We start from the raw sequence: 22,638 nt of genomic DNA on the forward strand, positions 1-22,638 counted from the left end.
GTATGCTATTTTAACTTGATCATGACCGCCTGTCATCAGGTTAACAGGTGAACAATGATTGGGTGGTTTAAGAGTTGAGAATCCCAAGAATGAATGTCTAGAATGCGGAAGTATAAGTGTATTACCTGATTTCATTAAAAGTTGGACTAGAAATGGCTGTTATGACCCAAAAATATAGATATATTTTTTATAATTTAGGATCAAGGTCCAAGGGGTATTTGATGTACTTGTTTTTATAAACCAAATAATGTTTATGTAATAAATTCATCATTATTTCAGGCTGCAGAAGAGCTCTTAGCGAAATTTAACCAGACATCTGACCAACTAATGAACAGATCAGCAGAGGCATCAGCTGCCCGTGCTAAGGCTGAGAAACTCAGGGATGATGTGATCGACTTTGAAGAGGATGCCAAAAATAAATTAGACGAGTTGAAGGGTATGTATGAGTAGTGATAGGTTGACAGGCTGGAGATGTGAAGCCATAATCTAACTGAGTATTACAAAAGCCATTAGGGGTATAGTTTCCCATGACCCTTGATTGGTTTAGCAGTGTATAAAAGGAAGGCCGATTCATCTGGTGCCTTCATTGAAGAAAAGGAATCTCACAAAATTATGAAAAATTACGGTACTTTTACAAGGCAAAAAGCAACTGTTCTAGGAATTGTTGACATGGTGCCTTCAGGAAAGAAAGTTTCCCATTACTACGACCTAACTTTTCAGATGTTTGAAGATGTAACATTTACCATAGGGCATGATGTTTTACCATGGTATTCAGAAATTCAATCATCATAACAAGTCATAAACAAATCGTGTCCGAGTTTGATTGATATGTAATGTCAGATGCAAAGTTTTAATTCTGTCTTGGATTATAATGAACATTCCTGATGAGCATCTTCAAAAGTCTGTTTAATTGTATCTTAGAATGTGACATTATAAGAAATTTTGGAAGAAGAATATCAATTTGATGAATGATTAATTGATTGATTTATCAATTGCCATTGATTGATTAAGGTTACATCAGGAAATGTTAACTAAGTAAGTACCTGCATTGCTATTATACAGTCTGAGTGGAAATATCATGCTTACTATATTTTTTCAAGTTTCTGGATTTATCATACATACTTATTTTGAATAAAAAATTGAGTTTATGGATTTATAAGGCATACTTTATTTTTAAAAGGAATAAGAACTATTTATACTACCAAATTCAAAATATTATAGAGTGTGATCGGAATCCGTCCCTCACGTGAGGGACGGAAATCAATAGATAAATAGATGCACTGAGAAGTTAAGGAATATTTTCATTCAATTAAACTTGAATGGATATTTGACTCTTAATAAGGTGAATATCTATGCCAAATGAATTCAAGGTGTTACGTGTACTTTTGTCGTAATGTCGCATTTTGGCTTGTGAGGGACGGAAATCAATAGATTTGATAAACCATGGCAATAGTTACATCTTTCTTTTTTCTATTGAAACTTTTGGTCTTAATTACACTTGTAACATATAATATGTAATTTGAATGTTGTCTCTACCATATCAATACAAGAAACTGCTGAAATTTACTTCTAGTGGTTCTTTAAACGGAACATAAACTTTACGTTAGGGACGGACATTTTCTGTGTGAGGGACGGACAAAATGTGACGCCATTTTGAAATTGATGGAATTTTTTCAAATTGCCTCAAAATCTGTCCCTTGGCCTCTTACAGTATTATTTTAACTAATACAATATTGCTTTGATTATTTTTAGTGTGTGTAAATACCATCAGCAAATGATTGTGAGGGACGGACAAGTTGGGTGTGAGGGACGGACATGCTGGTTTTCATTCAATTTGGTAAAAAAGCATGTCCGTCCCTCACACTTTTGTAATTAAGGTTATGTAACTCTGGAATGAAATGTTTCTCATTTTTGTAACTTTATATCAGGATACCTGGGCATCAATGTCAATAGATGGGGTATGTGTCATTGTAATTTATTCAAGAACTTTTACAAGAAAAAACTTTTTACGATTAATTTTGTGAGGGACGGACAAAATTTGATAATATCAACTTCAACGACCCCCTTCCTTACCAGGGACACATTTTTTATTCATCTAAATTAGTATTATTGATAGTAAATGTATTGTTGTTAATTTGCAAAACAAAATAAGCTACAGGAACTCTTCTTGTTATTTAAAGCTTTATTTTTAAATTTGTACTGTGATGTCCGTCCCTCACAGTGTAATTTTGTTGACCAAACTTTACGGACCCCGTTTACGCAGAACGTACAGCAAAATTTTACTTTTTCTTTTGGATTAGTAAAATATGGTGTTTTGAGATAATTATTATGCACAAAATGCACAAATTTATAACAATTTTAATTTTTGGCCAAATGTTACCTAATTTCCGATCACACTCTATATGTGTTTTTAAAGTTTCGTCAAACGGGTAAGAACTATTTTGTTGTTATAATGTTGCACCAAGAACTTTGGAGAGGAAGACCTATAGGTGTTAATATGCTGAAGACAATATTGTGGTATATAGGAATATTGAACCATGATCTGACTGTCATTCTATGTTACTTTATCATTAGGTTTGCAAGAGAAATTTGTATCCAACGAGAACACACTAAATGACCTGTCGGACGAGATAAACGCCCTCAACCAAGAGATGAAAACACTGCTACTGTCGATACAAAGAAAGGCGAAACACTATCGAGATTGTAAAGAAGTGGACCCTGCTTGAAAATTATCTGAAAAGTAGAATCTGATGCAATTGTTGCAAGCAAATTGAAATGTGAAAATGGGTTGTAATAACAATGTGCATATATCATTCTATGTCACTTTATCATTAGGTATGGAGGACAAATTTGTTATCAACGAGAATACGCTAAACGACCTGTCAGATGAAATAGAAGCCCTCAACAAAGAAATGGGTGATCTACTACTATCGATTCAAACAAAAGCAGAGTATTATCGGAAGTGTAAAGAGGTGGAGCCCAAATAATATTTTTCTATTTCTTTTACATGTTTCATAATTTAATGTTAACATTTTTTGCTGTTTGTTGCACCGTTGTGTACTTTCATTGAAGAGGCTTATAAAAGTGGATTTGAGTCGAGTCAGGTTGGAGTAGAAATTAAATTACCTTTTAATACAGGCTGTATAAAATGATTGGTACCCATCAGTTTTCAGTGATTATGGACTTGACTGCCACATCAAAATACAATATAGGATCCGCATAATTTGTTGATTTATGTCATTAACAGTCATATAACAATAAATTGTGGTAATTTCAAGAGGATCCAATGTTGCATTTGGAAGCAGGCTTTTCAATAACCATCAAAACTGATAAGTACCAATCATTTTGATACAGCTTGTATATTCAATTTCAAAGGTTCCTTTCAATGAATTTAAACACAGGTGCTAAGAAAGGTTTCCATTTAAGATAGCACTCACCATGCTTGTCTCATTCACCTTTTGTGTAAATTCCATAAGCCTTTGTGACTGAACCCTATATATGTCACACCGATGCGTACATCTTTGGGTTTAACAAAGGCTTATGAGATTTACCAAAAAGGTGAATAATGATCATTGTTCAGTCCATGACAACATGTCTTAAATGGAAACCTTTAATGGCAGAATCATAATAACTCACTAATTATATTGCTAGTCTTGTTTGTCCTAAATTGTTCTTTACTTACTGAAAAGCATTTGCTCCAGTCTTTATCACTACATGTTGTATGTTTTAATCACTAACAAATTTTGTGTACAACTCAGTCACAGCTGTATTATTGATTTTCTTGTGTGTTTTTCTTAGTTAGGGCTGATCATTTGAGGGTGTGTTGAGCGTAAATTGGTGTGCTTAATTTGTATGTCTTTGTGCCTTTGATTAAGACACATGTTGATAACATCATTAACAGTAATTTGAATTTTGAAACAATAAAACTTTGCTCCCAGTTGTTATCATTGAGCAATCTGACAGTAGACATGCTAAATGTTTGAGCCAAAAAAACTTCAGATCCATTAACGGCAGAGAGCAAATCTCTTAATAAATTTTATTCTTAATGTGTAATTTTTTTTTCAGCACTCTTTCTATGACAAAACTATTACACATAGTGCATACTTTATAACAAAATAATGTGTCCATTTTCACTAGTGCTGAAATAAAAAATTATGGAACTATTGACCAATACCTAAATGGTTGCTATGTGGTTGTGGGATCTTAAAACAGCAGGGAACCAAAAAAAGACTTTGATTATTGAAACTTTGATTGATATTGGGAGCAGTAGTTTTTTGTCAGAAGTGCATCATGAATATCATCTTCATTATCATCAAGATCAGCATGTTATTGTATGAATTTATAAAATAATATTTATTTGTATATACTTATAAATTAATCATACTTCAGTTAGAATGTATATGTGTATATAATATTTTTGTCAAAATGATCAGCCTGCTCACTTTTATTTTTGTGCCTATTTTGATTTAAACTTGTGTTAGTGTCTTATTGTTATTTGTGCTATTTAACACAATTTGTGTAGATAATATGCGATGTAAAAGAACTAATAAATAAGAATAATTTCTTAATTTTTCAAGATGGATGCAATGCTTGTTGGTATGTTGATAAAAGTATGATTGGCGATATACCCCAATTGGTTGTACCTCAACTTCTTCAGTTTAGCTGCTAAACTCCCAAATTTAGTACAGTTGTGCACTTATTGATAAAAGCATGGAAGTTTCCACACATGGAGTACATTGTCCAAAGTTTATTTTAAGATGTGGAGGCATTTTGGATTTGACCCCTAGTCACCGCCAGAGATCACAAAATGTCATACAGGGGTACAAATTCGAAAATACTCAAATCTTGTCGACAGATACACCAAATTATTCATCTGATCACAAGGATTTCAGTAATATATAGTTTTGGGTAAAATAGCACATTTTTGGTTGTACAGGAGTAAAAATTTCAACTTCTTCAATTTTGGTAAAATTTGTAGCAAATTGTATGTCTTGACATAAGATTCAAGAAACAGTATAGTACTTATCATCTAAAATGCATTCTTTACAACAAACAATTTGCCACAATTTTTGTCAAAATCGGTGCAAGTTGAAATTTTTACCCCTGTACAACCTAAATGTGTCATTTTTACTCCCAAATGAAGTTTTTGTAGAATAACTCTGTAATAATAGGGTGTAGATGGCACAAACTATACATTTGTGAAATTTGGTGTATCTGTCGACAAGATTGGAGCATTTTCAAATTTTTATCGAAGTGTGACCATTTGTGACCTCTAAAGTCACTAGGGGTCAAATCTGAAATACCGCCACATCTAAAAATAAACTTTGGACCGTGTACTTCATGTGTGGACACCCTCATGCTTTTATCACAAAGTGCACAATGATTCAGCTTAGCAGCTGTACTAGATGAAGTATCAGTACTGAATTTGAACTGAAATGTCAAGTCTGTGCCAAAAATGTGACAAACGTACAAACAAGTGAGAATGATCTTCTACAGATTTTGATTTTAAAAGGCACTAAGTTTTATGAGTAGGTAGAAAATGATGACTAGACATGAGTCTTGTCTGATGCAATTCATTACAGTGCTAGATAATCAAGTTACATATATTTAAACAATGGGCCGGTGACAATAGAATTGGATGAGGAAGGGTTTACAATTGTTTATTACAACCCTGCTGTAAGATAAGTTTTGATCTTCTAGTTTGGGTAAGGGGTAGGTGGCACTGTACCGGACCATTGCTTAAAATAGGGAACATAATTAACTCAAGTTTAGCTTATATCTTTTTAGCAGTACAAAATGATGAGAGGTTTAAAACAATATTGGCTACATTAGTGTGGAGTCAAATGATAGGGCTTTTGAAACTGATGTTGGTAATTAAATTTTGAACATCAACATTTTAGCTTTGAAATATAAAATAATTATCTACCAATCATTAGTATGAGGGCAATATGAGAGATGTTGTATTTGACTTAGTGTTCTTGTACTGTGTGCTGTGCTACTGTTATCACAATCTTACTAACTGCTCATGCTAGTGGTCAAGAACAACAAGGGACTAATGCGAGCTGGACATCAGCTCTGTCACTACATTCTAGTCTTAATTGTCCTTTTGGTAAATCCCATAATTCCTTTCAGTTAGACCGGAGATGTCGTCATTTGACGTCACACTGACTTGGAATGCGCAGTAACGATGTTTGCTAAACAATGTTCGCGTCGACGTGACATCAAATGGTCACATCTCGGGTCTAACCGCATGGAATTATGGGATTTACTGAAAAGGTCAATATGTTATTGACCACTGATCTTTCTGTACATTGTCATAATTCTTTCTGTAATTGTAAACTTCCATCTATGCATTTTGTAAATGTTAAGACTTGGTTATGATATGAAACACACTGTCGGAGGAACTCTGGTAGCAATCAACACTACACAACTAAGAATACAAGAAATCACATATCCACTGCTTCTACACTGTATCATTAGACGTATAGACAGCTGATGAACATACACTCTCCAATGCTTTTAGATGTTCCACTCAATATTTTCTACCTCTTCCTCCTCTACACATGCAGTCATAGTCAATCCATACACAATATCATTTTCCGACCTGTTTCATTTATTATATTTATAGTATACAGTAGTTACATAGCTTGTGTCACATTGGCAAGGGTCAAAGTAATCTTGCTGTGCTTCCCTGAATAGCAAGATTATCCTGTCAGATTAGTGGATAAGATCCACATCATCAGCATGCATGAGACATTAAGAGTTGATATAGCATGATTTGATTTACTATCCTTGACAAAATGATGACACCTTCACCTTTACCAATTTTGACCCTTGTCAATCACTCTGTTTCAGTTGTTTAGATACATAGGTTATCCAAGATTTATAGTCACAACACACACCTACAACCTAGTAAATAGTAGTTAGAACTAGACCTAGCATTTTTTCTTTTTCTTTCCCCTTTCTTTTAGTGACCTCATATACCAAGAAGGACTGCATGGGGTATTATAGTCACACTTAGCACCACGGGCATGCGACCTTTGCCCTCTTGACCTTTGAACCCCACCCATCACCATGGTCACCACAGCACTCCAGTGGGCCGACCTCACCTGGCGATTTTCAGCTGGCAGCCTTGGCAAAAATGCATCTTCTGCAAATGGGTTTCCTGCAAGCTTCATTAAACACTTTTTGTTATGGTAAAACATAGCATCTGTTGACATTGTATCAGCAGATTATCTACTTTTACCATAACAGGAAATAAACATTGTGACCTGTAGTGGGTCATCTGCTACTGCAAGCTTTTGTCTCTTGGAAAAATTGTTTGCTGTATGGTAAAAAGCTGTAGCTCCATTGTCATTAGAGGAGCTACCACTTGTTACCATGCAGTGACAGACTGGTGTGTATTTCTCTGGTAGTTGGTATAAAATCCTGGAGTTTCTTGCATGCCCAAGTATAATCAGTGTTTTCACTTTGCTTATTAAATTGGTACTGGGATATTCAAATTCTTGACAGCATTGTGGCCTTTTATATATAATAAATAATCATAACCTCCGCAATCTGAATCTGTCAGCTCCAGTGTTTCTGCTGCGGCATAAAATTACCCCTTCTTATTATAATAATAACTGTGTGAATTTTGCTGAATTGGAACAATATTTAATCTTCTTTCTATTAATATTTCCATTAATTTAACTTAACATGAATTGGATAAAACTAAAGCCTGTCATATGGATAACCCAGAGACATCAGTTTTGCAAATGAAATTGTGTTATTTCACTGTTTGAATTTGAGTATTCGTGGACCAAGCACTGTAGTGAGCAAGATGTATAATGATGACAACTTATCTGAGAGAAACCTAATATTTCAACTGTTAAGTCTGTAGCTTGAAACATAAATAGATACACTCACCTAAATGTTTTTAGCTTAGTAAACTGAGATAGTTATTTCATAACTATCAAGTGAAAAACATCTCCATTGTTTGTCAAAAATTGTGGAAACACTAGATTTTATGATGGGGCATTGACTCATGGCTTTGACAGTGGTTATAATGGATTCATTCATCAGTAATACTTGGTAATTCAATATAAAGACATTTCTCTGTGTATTGGGAAAATAGGAAATTGTGTGTTTATGTAATGGGGTATTTCATATGGGTTCCTGGTACCTGGTTCCTGGTACAACATGGGTGCGTCATCTTCATGAGAAATGTTCATTTACCTGCCTATGTGTTTGTCATGGATTATCATAGTAAATCGGCTTAATAAATCATTTCCTGGATTACTTTAATTGTGTACTTTGTTATCAAGCAGCTTATTGGCAGCTTTAACTGCCACCAATGACATGAGCCCCTATCTAGTTGGCAAGGCTGATGAGGTGAACATTGTTGCATGTACACGTATATAGCAGTTACCTCATCACTAGAGGGCAGCAGGAGCAAGTTCAAATTAAAATCAATGAGCATTGAAATATCCATGGTCACATAAGCAGGTAATGCTTTTCTGTGTTTGTGATACATATGTAATGACACTTATGATGGTTGTGCAGAAATGTGCTCTTCAAAGGAGATCTTGTTTAAGTCTGATCATTTTCTATGAATTTTATGGTCGAAATATAATCACAAGGTGAAAGATGGATTTTCAGGAACAATAAACCTTTTACCAAGTAATTATAATTTGACCATTGCAGAATTTAAGGCAGTTAATATTTGCTTTATATTACTCATACATAAATTCTATATAACTTAAAGAATATTTTTCTATTATATAACAATACCAAGTTCTGCTGTGGCTTTTTATTTAATCAAATTTACCCGCAATTTAATAAGCTAGTCATGAGGTAATATTCACACTAAGGAGCAGTCTATTCCCTGTATGTACACGACATGCATACTCTGCCTGATCAAAGCACTGAGCCTCATTACCCAAGTGTTGTTTAGGTGGTACAAACTATCAAACGACGGAGGTTGATGGTCAAAATATCAAAATGCTAATTAAACCAATGATGACCTGCGTAGAATTTATGTATGAGTGATATAATATTTCATATTAAGTTGAACAGATGAAAGGTAATTATACTACTGCCCTCTCTTGTTGGAAAGCATAATATTTCTTATATCATACCAACCTTACTGTGAATAATATGAAAGTAGTCAGCTTAAACAGTTTGTTGAATTTGAGATATCAATGGGGGAAATGAAATTCCATGTCATTTGGGTTTTCAGCTGTATAATGTTATAATTGATTAAGGATGAATGAATTGCAAATTTTGAGAGAGTGGCAATTGCCCAATAAGCTCCACCCAAACAGTGACTCAATATTGTAACATTATGCAAATGACTATCAATCAATCAGTCATAGTTGATGGATGATTTAAACCCTCGATCTGTCCCCATTCTGTCTCCCTTCCTTGACTGTGATAAGTTGGACACAAACTTGACTATTCCTTGTCATTGTTGTTACAAAGTACAGACAACTATCATGCCATCAGCAACAGCGATTTGATTGCATGCCATTACTTCAAGAGAAAAAAAAAGCTTTAAATTTGCATTTTTGAGGTGGTGTGGTGAGGGTTTATAATGCTTTCATACACTGCCTTTTCTATTGTTAATAACAATTATTTAATATAACTTCCACAATGAATGTAACTAGTTCATGCTGGATGGAACAAAACAGTACTCGTTAATTGCTTAAACTTGGTGATAAACAAATATGCCTACAGGTTAGGTGTGGTATACTTGGGGAAACCAAAATTTCAATGTCATCTTTATTTGGTGTGTGTGTTTTTAATCATCCTGGTAGCTAATCATGTTGAAGTATTTTTATATTATCACTCTGCTCCAATATGCAGCTTTATTTCTGCTAACAAAGGCCATGTGCTGATCCATCCACCCCTCTCTTGTATTTATTGAAACTGATGAAAACTCACTTTATTTGTGTTCTTCTTTCCCAGGTGGTCACCATGTATAAATATTGTGAAAACACATGTACATTTTTGTAGTTTATTTTTAACCTTCCCTCCAATCCCAATTCTTCCCCTCCCCTGAAAAAAAGAGAAAAAGACAACAAAAAGCGTAAGATTAAATATTTTTAAAGATTGATTATATTAACAAAACGTTGCTAGTTGGTGCACTTTATATATTTGTGCAAAGGACTTTTTTAGATATGTGCCAAATTTAAGGTTGTCAAAATGTGCTTTTTTGGCAAAATTGTAAACTTGGGTTGACACTTTATGCAAGTCCCATATTTAATGATTTAATAGATGTGCTGTGTAGAGTAACTTCCCATATTAATACATAAAACATTGAGTGCACACATTTAAGTTAGGCCAAATGAGTTGATTCATTGTTCCATCTGCATTAGCCATGCCTAACATCAGTGTGTACTCAGTGTTGTTGATTTTTAATTCCAAAAAAGGGGAAAGATAAACATGTCCTTGTTTTAATGTACAGTAAGAAACATATTGTGTAGCAACAATGTAAGACTACTAACAACAAATGTTTTTGTGATTGAAAAAAAAAGTGCACCATTGGTATTTTATACATATATTTTCTCTATATTTATGATGTAATTGTTAAGGACAGCTATTTTTACACTGTTTACCAAGAAATTTGGCACTTGATGATGCTTATTGAGTAAGAAGAACTGGGTAATGTTGTTCAGCAAATTGGCTGATGGATCGCCACAATTCAATCACAACCCAACTTTATGCAGAGCGCATGTTACAATGGCCAAAATGTGCTGAAGTTCTGTGATAACCAGTGTAGAATCATTATTTTTTACAGTGCTCATCCTGCGACATTCTATTCAAAATTCAACGTTGATTTGCTTTTGATATAGTAAAAAAAAAGCTTTGTATATGGCATTGTTAGAATGACAGCTATTTTATTATGGATATGCTTATGATTAAGTTATTCATTGGTAACAATTGGGATTTTGTGTCAGTATTTTTTTCAAGTGATGAGAATTATTTTTAAGTTACTAGCGAATCTAAGGGAAAAAAAGACATAGGTCTAGAATATTTTTGTATATCACATGTAATTATTTGTCACTGCTAATCAGATTTGACATAGAACTAGTATCAAATAAAACCAATACTTCCTTGCAGAATTTGATACAATGGTGGAAAATGGTGGTGAGAGCAACTGTGAAGTCATGTATCAACTGCATGACACTGTTGCATTATACTATACTGTCTTCAGGTAACACGTAGACCTTGTTCAGCAATTGGGCAGCGCCATCGTATGCTGATTTTGAGCTTTTCTTTAATAAGGAAATTGCCAATTTCTGCCAATTTGTTGCATTTGAAAGCTATCTAAAATCAAAAGCACTTTCATTGTTTGTTCAAACAATGATAGGAGTGTAGCACCCGTGACTTTATGATTGCAACCATTTTCCATTAGTGTGTTAATCACATAATAGCAACCAAAGAAATGCTTTTATTAGTCAGAGTGCACAGTAGTTTTTGTATCATATTTAGTTATCATTTTTTCTTACAATAAACTTATTGTTTGGAACAATTTTTAAAAAATCAACTTTCATGGTATTTTGGTGCTCATAACTATTCTTTCTGTAGTATTCAACAATTTTGTTTTTGTAGTTGTGATAATGACAAGAACAAAATGATAATTGGTTATTCCAGTTGAAATCCATACACCCCTTATGAAAGACATGACCTTAATCTCTCACCAGGGGGTGTAGACATCAAATCGAGTCACCCATTCAGGCAACCCTATTTGAAAATGACACTTCCTGTGTGGGGGATTAAGGTCACATCCTCCATAGGGTGTATGGATTTGAACTGGAATCACCCAGTACTACACCTGCTACCGCTGCCTTACAGAGGTAGGGGTAATCATCATGTAAATGTATGTGCATTTTTTTCTCACTTTTATCATTTATTTTGTAGATGTCTTTGTAATAGTTTGATTTTTCTTTTTGTATGTAAAGTTGGATCCTTGTACAAATTATGACATTAGGGGTCTTTTTATGGAAGTTGTAGTTTTTCATTTATTTATGTGCAAAGCCTTGTCAAGTGCAGTCAGAAAGGATTTATTTGATCTTGTGAAGATAACTTGAAGATGATGATCAAGATTTATTGGGCTAGATGACCCCATGAGGTCAGATGAAACCATTCAAGTTGTCTCGTTATCAATATATGAAATGACTCCTTTCTGATAGCATATTATGGCTTATGAGGCTACTGCTGATAGTGCTTAGTTCCTGTGATGGACTGACTGGAGGTTGACTCTCGAGGACAGCTGCTGAAGTGGAACCATACATGCATGCTCCATATTATTATAGAAATGAACTGGCCAATTGAAGGGTTAAGCACTCTCATCACTAATATGCCTCCTTAGTTATTGTGTGATAACTATATCAACTTACATAATTAATACAATTTATTTCATAATAGCAAGTCTTAATTATCTTGAAGTCAGCTTTTAAATTAGATAGGCATCTTAATTTAATCAAATTATTTGATATCCAATGTGTTCCACTTCATTTTCAAGTAAGAAACCAATTGTTTCAAGAAAACACAGATTTAACCATTTTATAAATTATGCAAAACATAGACTAGATCCAACTTTCACTGGGGAAACTTTTCTATCATCATTTTATATCATTTATGATAGATTGTCTATTTATTTTGTAGAAATCATTTGGTTTTAAAATTGATAATCCATACACTTTATGTAACCTTCTGTTGAGATAATCAAGTCCACTATGGTGCTCTAGAATACAGTGTATGCTGCAAAAGCAAGATATTTACACATTATGACTCTTAACCACATTTCAAACAAAAATTCAAAAAGCACCTCTTGACATTATAGTAATGTCATTCGTAAATTATTCATTATTCAACACAAACATAGTTTTTGTTAGTTTATTTACATATTCACACATATATTGCAAGGAACATTACATACATTTTAATGGTAAGTAACTATTTTTGTCTCAAATTTTAGTGGTTTGAACCAGTTGTTAAGATTTTATTCTTTTATTGTGGCAGTTGAGTTCAGTTTGGTTCATTTCTGCATTCTTTGTTTCACGTAGGACTGTATAAGCAGGCATGTGTTAACTAGTTTAGTATCATGATTGACAAGCATCCTTTGATGTATAAGTCTACACTATGCTTGCAAATATTGTCCTAATTGAGCATGCTTATTTTGTACAAGAAAGTAACCCAAAGCTTATTTTATTACCGTTTGAATCGTGTAAATTTATCACACAAATGGCTTCCATTTTGTAATAATAAGTCTTGTTTAAGTTAGCTATTTTTTAATAATAATTAAGTTATCCAAACTAACTGTTAGACAAGGTTTGACATGGTTAACTGTGTGAGATTATGAAGAAAACTTGCAATAAATATACCACCTAACAGTTTTTGTACTTTAAGTTGGACTGCTGAATTGTTTTATTTTTGTCTGACATGACAGATTTTTTAAGCCTTATGTTTTTTTAATTTGTCAAAACCAATTGAAGAAACTTACTATTTTCTTGCTGACAGTTTCGTCAGTGAACCATTGACTTTTTCAAACCTGCCTGTTATTGTGATGATCCAGCTGATGACTGGCAGGGAGTTTTGTCACTTCCGGTAGTGATATTAGTCTTACTTGCAGTCTCCAACAGTGGATCATGAACATGACTTGAATTGCAGAAGTTACTTCAACTAGTCATCAGCTGTTGGATCATAACAGTAAGCTTTGAAAAGGTCAGTGGGTCACCAACGAAACTGTCAGCAAGAAAAAAGTTTCTTAATTGGTTTTAACAAATTAAAAAACTCTTTAATACATAATTACCCAGCCTGTTTCAAAGTATTATTCATTTCAGGAGCAGTTCATTTTGGTTAGTAACTTTAATAAACACCTTGAGATACAACTTTGCAGGGTATATTTCACTGCAGTAAAGTATCTATCACGACACTCTGCATGCTTCCTGGTCAGTTGTCTATAAGGTGCACTTTGCAATTTCAAAATCCTTCAATTAAGGGAAGGGGTATGAACGTTTGGACAGTATTTATTGTGGGACATTAGAGCACATCAGACATATCGAAATGCATTCTGAATACGAAGAATGGCCTTCTGATATCAAACAATTTAGATTTTTTGAAATTCACAATGTAATACACATTTTATGGCAAATCATTAAAAATGGATATTTTTGATATTTAACAGTACTCGAAGTAAACTTTATAAATCTGATGATTTCTACCTAAAGTGTTTGTAGGTGGGATGAAAAGCCGACGATCAATTGAAAATTTTGACCTTTCGTATTGAAGATATGGATTTTTCCCAAAACACCAAAAAAAATTAGGTCTTTTGGGGAAAAAATCCATATCTTCAATATGAAAGGTCAAAATTTTCAATTGATCGTCGGCTTTTCCTCCCAGCTACATAAACTTAAAGACTATATCATTAAATTTATCAAAGGACTTCAATATCTCCAAAACGTGAAAAATATCAAAGTTTAATAATTTGTCATAAAATTTGTATTATATCGTGAATTTCATAAAATGAAAATTATTTGATATCAGAAAGACATTCTTCGTATTCAGAATGCAATTTGATAGCTCTGATGTACTCTCATGTCCCACAAAAAATGCTGTCAAAACACTCAAAACGTTCATTCCAGTTCCCTTAAGAAGATAATCATAAAAGGTTTTGTCAAGAGGTCCGCAAATAAGTTGGCATGTGTAATATCTCAGTTGCCTACATCATCATATTTGAGACAAATTTATGCTAATATGATACAGAGAAATTAAAAAATATCCTGTGACTTTCAAATCTGAACAGGCTAAAATGAGATTATTTTGAATAAGTGAAGAGCATAGATCATGATAAAGTTTAGTTAAAAAATGTGAATATGAAAGCTAAATTAATACGATACGTGCGTAAATATGGCAATACAATAGATTGGTCCTAAAATAATACTTGTTTGTAAATGCTTGGATCTGTAATTTATTTGCTCAAACTCCATAATGGCACCTGGTTTAATTTAGCTTTCATCAGAAGCACTCTATATACTTGTTGTAGACGAGGTTTTACGGTATATTCCAAATGTTGGCTTCTGTTTTGTTTCAAACATGACACTTACTATCCTGTGAAACCCAAACGGTTTTTTTTGGGTTTTTTTGGGTTTTTTTCTATGATGCCTTATCATGTGTCACATCTGTAATATCCAGGGTTTACACTAAATGCACCTAATTGCTAAATGACTTCCTGAAGCCATGTTTCCTTACGTTGTCAAGGCCAATGTTGCATGGCTAATAAGTGAAAGACCTTTATTTGAACCCCTCGGCAGAAGAAGGATCTTTAATGTGCATTAAAAAAATTAAACCTTCACATGGTAAGTACCAAGTATGATATAATATTGGATGGCTGAGCATGATACCATAACATATCGGATGAGTCATAAAAATATCGGACGAGCCAACGGCGAGTTCGATATTTGTATGACGAATCCGATATGTTATGGTATCATGCGAAATAAGCCATCCAATATTATCATTATTAACTCCTAATAACCCTTAAAACATAATAATGTATTTTATTTGGTTGTTGAGTTTTCGTTTTTCAAAAAGAATACTGCACATAACAAATCAGGCAATGTATAGGCCTAAATGTTTCGATCAATGGGGAGTTGGAAGTAAATCACACACTTCACGAATGTTTAGCTTTATAATCATGTCACGTTGCAATAAGCATGACAAGGAGGCCTACACTCAAATGCTGTGAACTTAAAATGTTACCAAATTGGTAGTTTTATAACATTAACATTTCGAAACCTAGGCAAAATCAGCTCTAAAACGGCAACATCAGTTCTAAAACGTTCTTATTTAATTTAACTTATTTTAAGTTTCATACATCGTAGGTGTTCTGCAGTGTTTCAGCAATTAATCGATCTTGCAGAATCGAGATGCTATGATGAAACATTGTAAGCCATCAGAAGATCTTTTGTGCCATCTACAGCTGAGTATAGCCCACATGTGGAATGCTCTCCCTGTGCTATCAGACCTCGCCAAGGAGGTTAATTATAATAGATATTTGGACGCACGCAAACCTGTCAGCAGAAAAATCAAACATTCATTCATCTAAAAAATGTCAGTTGTTGCTCTTCGTCATTGCCTCATTGACGTGACTTGCAAATAACGAGTTAGTTTAACCCTTCTGCCTAAAAAAAAACCATGGTCCCAATTAATAAATCCTATTTGGTTTAAAACGCTATACTTGAACATGATAGATTTCCTTGGTTTTCTGATATGAACCAGTCATCTTATGCAACAACGCTTCAAACTGTCGCCATTTTCGCTCTTCCTCAACACTGTCGTCGTCAATATCTTCATTCCAAGAAAGACATTCAAGGTTACTTCCAAGACACGTGAGCGTTTCCGGCTTAACAGCTAGAGAAAAAAAAACTTGGTCCGAATTAATAAATCCTATTTGGTTTAAAACGCTATACTTGCACATGATGGATTTCCTTGGTTTTCTGATATGAACCAGTCATCTTATGCAACAACGCTTCAAACTGTCGGCATTTTCGCTCTTCCTCAACACTGTCGTCGTCAATATCTTCATTCCAAGAAAGACATTCAAGCTTACTTCCAAGGCACGTGAGCGTTTCCGGCTTAACAGCTAGAGAAGTACTGTCCAGAAAGAGAAGAATGATTCCATTTTGTTTCTGATTTTCTTGTCGATTAGCATCCAGAAGATGAGAGCAAGCAACATTGAGCTGCAGCATACATCTATCACTATTCACAAATTCACTGTCAATCAAGAAAAGCGCCACGCGACTTGTCCGAAACATATCTGATTTGGCTAAATCTGTCCCTATTTGCAAATCACAAATCTTCACAGTAAATTTCAAATTCTTTGGTTGCTCCTCCAAACGAGGGATGAGCTTCTCGGTGACGAATTTGACGTTATGATGGAAAACGTACGCATCCAATTGAAATGAATTTCCTCTGAAAATAGTGACAAAACGTTTCCAAGACTTGACGGGTTTGACCATTATTGCAAGAAGTATTGAGAACACCAAGAATGCAGCAAGACTGAGTATAACAACCGCACGAAACTGGAAAGAGTTGAAACCATTGTTTTGCATATGTGATAATTGACTGAACCGAGGTTTATTTTGTTTACAGCTCATTTGTTTCATTGACAGTAAGGAAACTCCGTCCTGATCTTGCGGACTTGCGCAATGTGGAATGCTGTTTTGGAGACGACTTTCCTTGTGGATATCTGTACAAAGTTTCCCCGGTATGCAATGTGGATCTCGAGCAAATATTTCCTCAATCTTGGTTAGACTTGATTCGAATTTAACGTCTATCCTGACATTGACAGATTGTAACCACTGTACAAATGGCAGAAGATCACAGTCGCAATGGAATTCGTTGTCCCATAAATAGAGCGCTTCTAAATTCCGCGTCAACGATGAATTTAGATTAGCCACAGCATACGGGCTAATTTCCTTGATACCATTCTTACGAAGGTCAAGAAAACGAATGCCACTTGTCGAGAATGTTTCAAGAAATTCGAAGTTTTCCACGTCGCCAATAAAAGAATCTTTAAGAGACAACACCTCTAAGTTTGCGAGGTGTTTCTTGTACAAAAAGCTAGGTAGTTGAGTGAGTTGACTCGACGCTATCTGCAGGACAGTCAATTCAGGAACATTGACAAACGCATCTGAAGATACAGATACTAATGGACACCCAGTTAATGATAAATGCTTTAATGATGGCAAGTTGTTGAATGTATTTTCTTTTATTGTTTTCAATGGTACCCTATCTAATACCAAGGTGGTTAAAGCAGTGAAATCTTCAATAGGTGGCAAGTCGACAGTCTGCGTAAGCTCATTCAATGTGTGGATATCTACAATGTGTAACTCCATCAAAGTTCGCTTCAAAGCATTTATGGCTGTAAATAATGACGTGAAACTGTTCCCACCTTGCATCATAGTTATCGAGTCTATCAATAAATATTTCAACGGGAATTCACGAAAAGCTCGTTCATCTGTGATTCCAAATGACACGCCATGAAAGTGTACTTTGTCCAAGCTGTCGTTTTTAAAACGTCGGAAAGCGTACGGTGGAAGATCCACTGCGACATTTGTCCTTGTTTCAAACAATGACAGATACTTAAATTGGCCTGGAAGATGAAACACTGTGGTGTCATCCGTAAACCAATGTGGAATATCAATCACAAAGCAGAATATGTCCATTTCTCTCATATCAATAGACGGAATACAGATACAGGACGAGCAGGATAAATCACCAAAGCCATAACCTTCGTAATTGTATGCATCAAAATCTATCGATGGTAACGAACTCCAAGATTCTTGACAATGAAGACAGGTCAAATTCAGAAGAAATGTAGCACACGCAACTACTTTTATATAGATATTTTTCTCCATTTCTGGTGAAGTTAATTAGGGAAAGAACGATAACGTGGCCAAGCGATCCCGGACAAGCCGTAACTTTCGAGGACAAGATAAGAATGATGAGAATAAAGAACTCGTCGATTTGTCTACTACTGAAGACAAGCACCTGATTAATGGATCAGAATTTGATTATCTTACAAATATCATGGAAATTGAAGAGGAAGTTATTATAAACACGCAAGTCTCAACAGAGGACTATGATCTGGTGTATGTCATGCTGTTGAGTTCTGGCAATAATGATTATTGTTAGCAACATTCAACGTGACGATTGTCAGTGATAGATCCTTTCATTATCAATTTAATGTGGGCATGTTGTCAAGGTGACGTGGTGTGATATTTACCCAGATTTTTCTTTCAAACAGGGAAATTTTGACATTCATTGGAATCGCGTCACAAATTTAGGAAACGATAGACGGCCTTTTCCGAAAATCGGGCGACTGTGTGCTATTTCTCAAAATTATACAGGCCTATGCTGATGCAGTTGGTTGTGCTGGGTTTTTTTTCTGGATGGTCGAGATAAGACGTTTTACATGTTTTACTGGAGGACAGTGAGGGGCCACAGAGGTGGGGAAAAGACGGGGGTAACGAGAGAGATGAAATGGAGGACATAGTGGTCCTGCTGATGCACCAAAAGACAAGAAAATGAAGAACACATCAAAGTCAAGTGTACAGTACACACGGACAGTTGTGTCAGAAGTTCAAGTACTGCGCCAAGATTGGCGCATGACAAGCATTTCCGACGTGAGCTGATATCTGTCATCGTCCTTTTTCTCGTAATATTCGTTTATTTTATTTTACAGATTTACGGTATGATTGCCATTGTTGTTGGAAACTTGTTTGCGTAACTCGGGAAACCCGTGATATTAACCAAACAATTTGCGGTCCCCAATGCTCAAAACTGGGTCATCATTTTGTCTTAGTGACTCGTTTCTTGGGGGACTGTATCAAACCCACCCAAGGCACACCCCTCTCGGGCAAAACGTCAGCTGCCATGAATTCAATTCATATAGGGTTCCCTCGGGCACTGAGAAAGAAACTGATGCATATTAGAATCGTGGTCGAAAGAAACATTGCCCTTCTTGTGTCATGGGTTTCATTTTGAAAACCGATTTAAAAATATTTGCCACCGAACACCGGATTGTGAATATGGGAGGGTAAGATATGGAATGGTGGAGATACACTCTTAAAAGTATAGACTGATCTAGACTTCAAAAATTCGAGTTTGTATGACTGTTTTGAGCATGCACGTTTATCTACCCAAGTACAAATGACAAATCCAATCTTTTCACGGATCTTCCATGTAGAACACCATACCCCCAAGATCGAAGTCTGAAAACAAGGAATTATTTTCGCCCACTTCGGCAAGTGACCCAGATCTTGATTGGATAGCCCTAGCTGCATTAGACCAGAGATCCTAAAATCTCTGATCATACACCATTCCGTTTTCTTTTAACCTAATAACAAAGGGAGGAGGTACACAGGCAAATAGCTTCTTAATTATGGAACCTTGTTTAAGTTGATAACAGTATTTTGTAGCCGATGAGTTCTTGTTTTATATGAGCTAGCTGGGGTCTTTCAAAAATACAATTAATGTCAAATATTTTAATTGACCTCAATATAATTGAACTGTGTTGCTTGTTCCACATAATCATGATAATGGGAAGAGCACCGGTGACAGTTGACATCCTTGACGCACTCCTCTCCCTGCCATGACTACGCTTGGGTTTGAAACTCCGTAGGCCACTTTTACCTTTGCCATTTGTTGTCCCATGTAGTACCGTTGGCTTATCCATATCTCCTGTCTCCCCAGTCAACTCCAATCCTCTTCAGAATGTCTAGCTACTTACGACATCATGTAGCCCTGCATGCAGTGGCTTAACCAGGGGGGGCAGAGTACCCCTGACAAAACATGAAAGAGAAAAGTGTAGGCCTACCCTTTGACAAAAAATGAAAGAGAAAATCGGGAAGGCAAAAGAAAAGAAAAGGGGCAAAGAACCCGTTTTCATGCACCAAAATTCATCCCGATCATGGACCAAAATACAAAAACATTTTCGCGCTATGATGCGCGCACATTGTCCCAGTTGGGCCCATTTCACCCAAATCATGGGGCAACATAGTGTAAAATACAAACTTTTAAGGGAACAAACCAAAAGATCGATGACGTCCTATAAACGTAACTGGTTTCGTTTAGGGGGGAGGGGGTAAAAATACTCGATTACGTTTGTACAAAAACATTGGTCTGAAAAATTGTGTCATTATTATTATTATGTCAACATTTTCAACATTTTATTATTACGTTTCTGGCAGGGAGGGAGGGGGTCGGCTGAGAAACGAAACCAGTTACGTTTAAAGGACGTCGTCGATCTTTTGGTTTGTTCCCTAAGAAAGCCTTTTTGGAAGCTCAAAATACATTCTCTCTATTAAAAAAACCCCGGTATATGCCTATGCATAATCTCCTCTCAAAGTTATGCATTTGCGAAAAACCAGCAGCCAATACCTGTACCGTTTAGCTCTGATTTAAGACCCCATTTGTTGAAATTGGTTGAGAATTGAAGAAACCGTGATCTAAAACCCGGTCTAAAACCCAAGGAAGTAACGAAATCAAAAGTTGCACTTCCATCACTGGAAAGCACGCCTCTATAGCATGTAATGGAGCAAAACTGCAAGGTTTGAATTTGCATCTTCCTTATTTCGTGACCAATTTTACAAAATGTGGTCTTAAATCTGAGCTAAGAGATGCAGCTATTGGCTTCTGGTTCTAATTATGACATATCTGCCATTGTTGAGGATCTACAGGGGTAAAAATAACAGATACCTTAATTATTTTGCAGACTGTATAGTAGATGTGTGTTTGACAACCCAAAAATTATGACGTGTTCATTTTTTAAATCGTCAGGCGATGACTAAATAAAAATTAGAAATAAATAATTGTACCACATTCCTTTATCCTATCTCAGAAAACCTATGCAGATGGTGTAAAAATTGGCGTGTTTGACTCTGTATTTGCAAACCTTTTCGATTCCTCGGGTACCGGTACCTCCTAGAATGGACTTCCCTCTTATTCCTCTCCTCAATCCAATATTACCATGATTAGGCCTACTCACTCTTTGTGTCGCCGGGCATTTTCTTCATAATAGTTGGCAGTGGCATCCCCATTCAAAATCTGTACCAATATGCCCATGAATTCATTACTCTTTTCTGTTTCTCTTCATCTGTTTGCCAACCTTCTTGTATCTCATTCTTCCTTTCTCAAGATTACTTCTTCATCTTTCTACGCTCATCAGTTTTATGAAACATGATTGCCTAAAGTCACCTAGGCCTATGTTTTCTTATGGGTTCAGCCCTTCTTGTCAATGTTGGTATTTACACTTGATAGTACTTTTCAATCATTTACTCCATTCTTTATGTTTCCTTCGTGATGATCGTCTCCCTCGTGTCTTCCTGGAATTGATGACGATAAATGAAGTTAGCATCAGCCTTTTGTTACATCCCTTCTTAATCCTGTATCTTGACCTGGCTATATAGGGTGAAGTCATTTTGACATCTTCTTGTGTTCCGTGGCTTCCGAATGAGCTCGAATGGTTTGAATCTGTCCAACTGCCTGATCAATTGACCATGTTGACATGATTCCATCACCTATATAGGCTTATGGATAATGGAGTATGTGTGTTCCACAATTTCTTTGTTGAAAGACATCAATTAGTCCTATCCCGGGAGTCCTATAAGGGATCGAGCTAAGTGAAGATGACATTGCCAAGCCTGGAGACTAAGATCGTAGGCCAACGCTGACCTTTCACAGCGATACCCCAATTGAAGGAGATTCAACTGATCTGCAATTTAACTGGTAACCAATGAGATGGTTTCTTATACTTAAGGAAAACAATCCATTTCATTGGTCAAAAATCAGTTCATCGCCAGCCTCGTCGTTGCCGACAGCAACGTTAATTTTCAAGTTGCAGCGTTACAGTATAGGGTCCACTGCAAAAATACCCTCTTCAGTTCCCCCATTCAGTACCCTATACGCTTGACCGAAATACGGACATTGATAGACATTCCCGGCAGATATCTTATCCGTCAATATCTCATCTTCCCGATCTGGATTTCCCCAAGACAATTATAATTTAGGTCACGTTAAAGTTGTCCCGGGTCCGGTTAGTATAGTTTCTTTTTAGCTTAATTTATTAAAGCTCATAAACTGAACCAGATG

The 22,638-nt window shown here is 35.5% G+C and overlaps 2 protein-coding genes across 2 annotated transcripts in view; one reads left to right on the forward strand and one right to left on the reverse strand.

The window, feature by feature from the left end:
* LOC140149314 (laminin subunit beta-1-like) overlaps positions 1-13,391 on the forward strand; it is a 92,657-nt gene extending 79,266 nt beyond the window's left edge. The window contains 3 exon segments of the mRNA XM_072171580.1: positions 280-436; positions 2,836-2,972; positions 6,972-13,391. Of these exon segments, the coding sequence (XP_072027681.1) occupies positions 280-436; positions 2,836-2,972; positions 6,972-6,974 (297 nt within the window). The 3' untranslated portion in view covers positions 6,975-13,391.
* Positions 13,392-16,172: 2,781 nt separating this feature from the next.
* LOC140149136 (uncharacterized) lies at positions 16,173-18,749 on the reverse strand. The gene has a single exon (XM_072171319.1). The coding sequence runs from the start codon at positions 18,402-18,404 to the stop codon at positions 16,449-16,451; it is 1,956 nt and encodes a 651-aa protein (XP_072027420.1). The 5' UTR covers positions 18,405-18,749; the 3' UTR covers positions 16,173-16,448.
* Positions 18,750-22,638: the final 3,889 nt, after the last annotated feature.

The sequence above is a fragment of the Amphiura filiformis genome, chromosome 3 (assembly GCF_039555335.1).
Source record: "Amphiura filiformis chromosome 3, Afil_fr2py, whole genome shotgun sequence".
Taxonomy (NCBI): Eukaryota; Metazoa; Echinodermata; class Ophiuroidea; order Amphilepidida; family Amphiuridae; genus Amphiura; species Amphiura filiformis.

Coding starts and splice junctions, on each gene's coding strand:
- LOC140149136 (XM_072171319.1), bottom strand. CDS start 18,404: ATGGAGAAAAATATCTATATAAAAGTAGTTGCGTGTGCTACATTTCTT.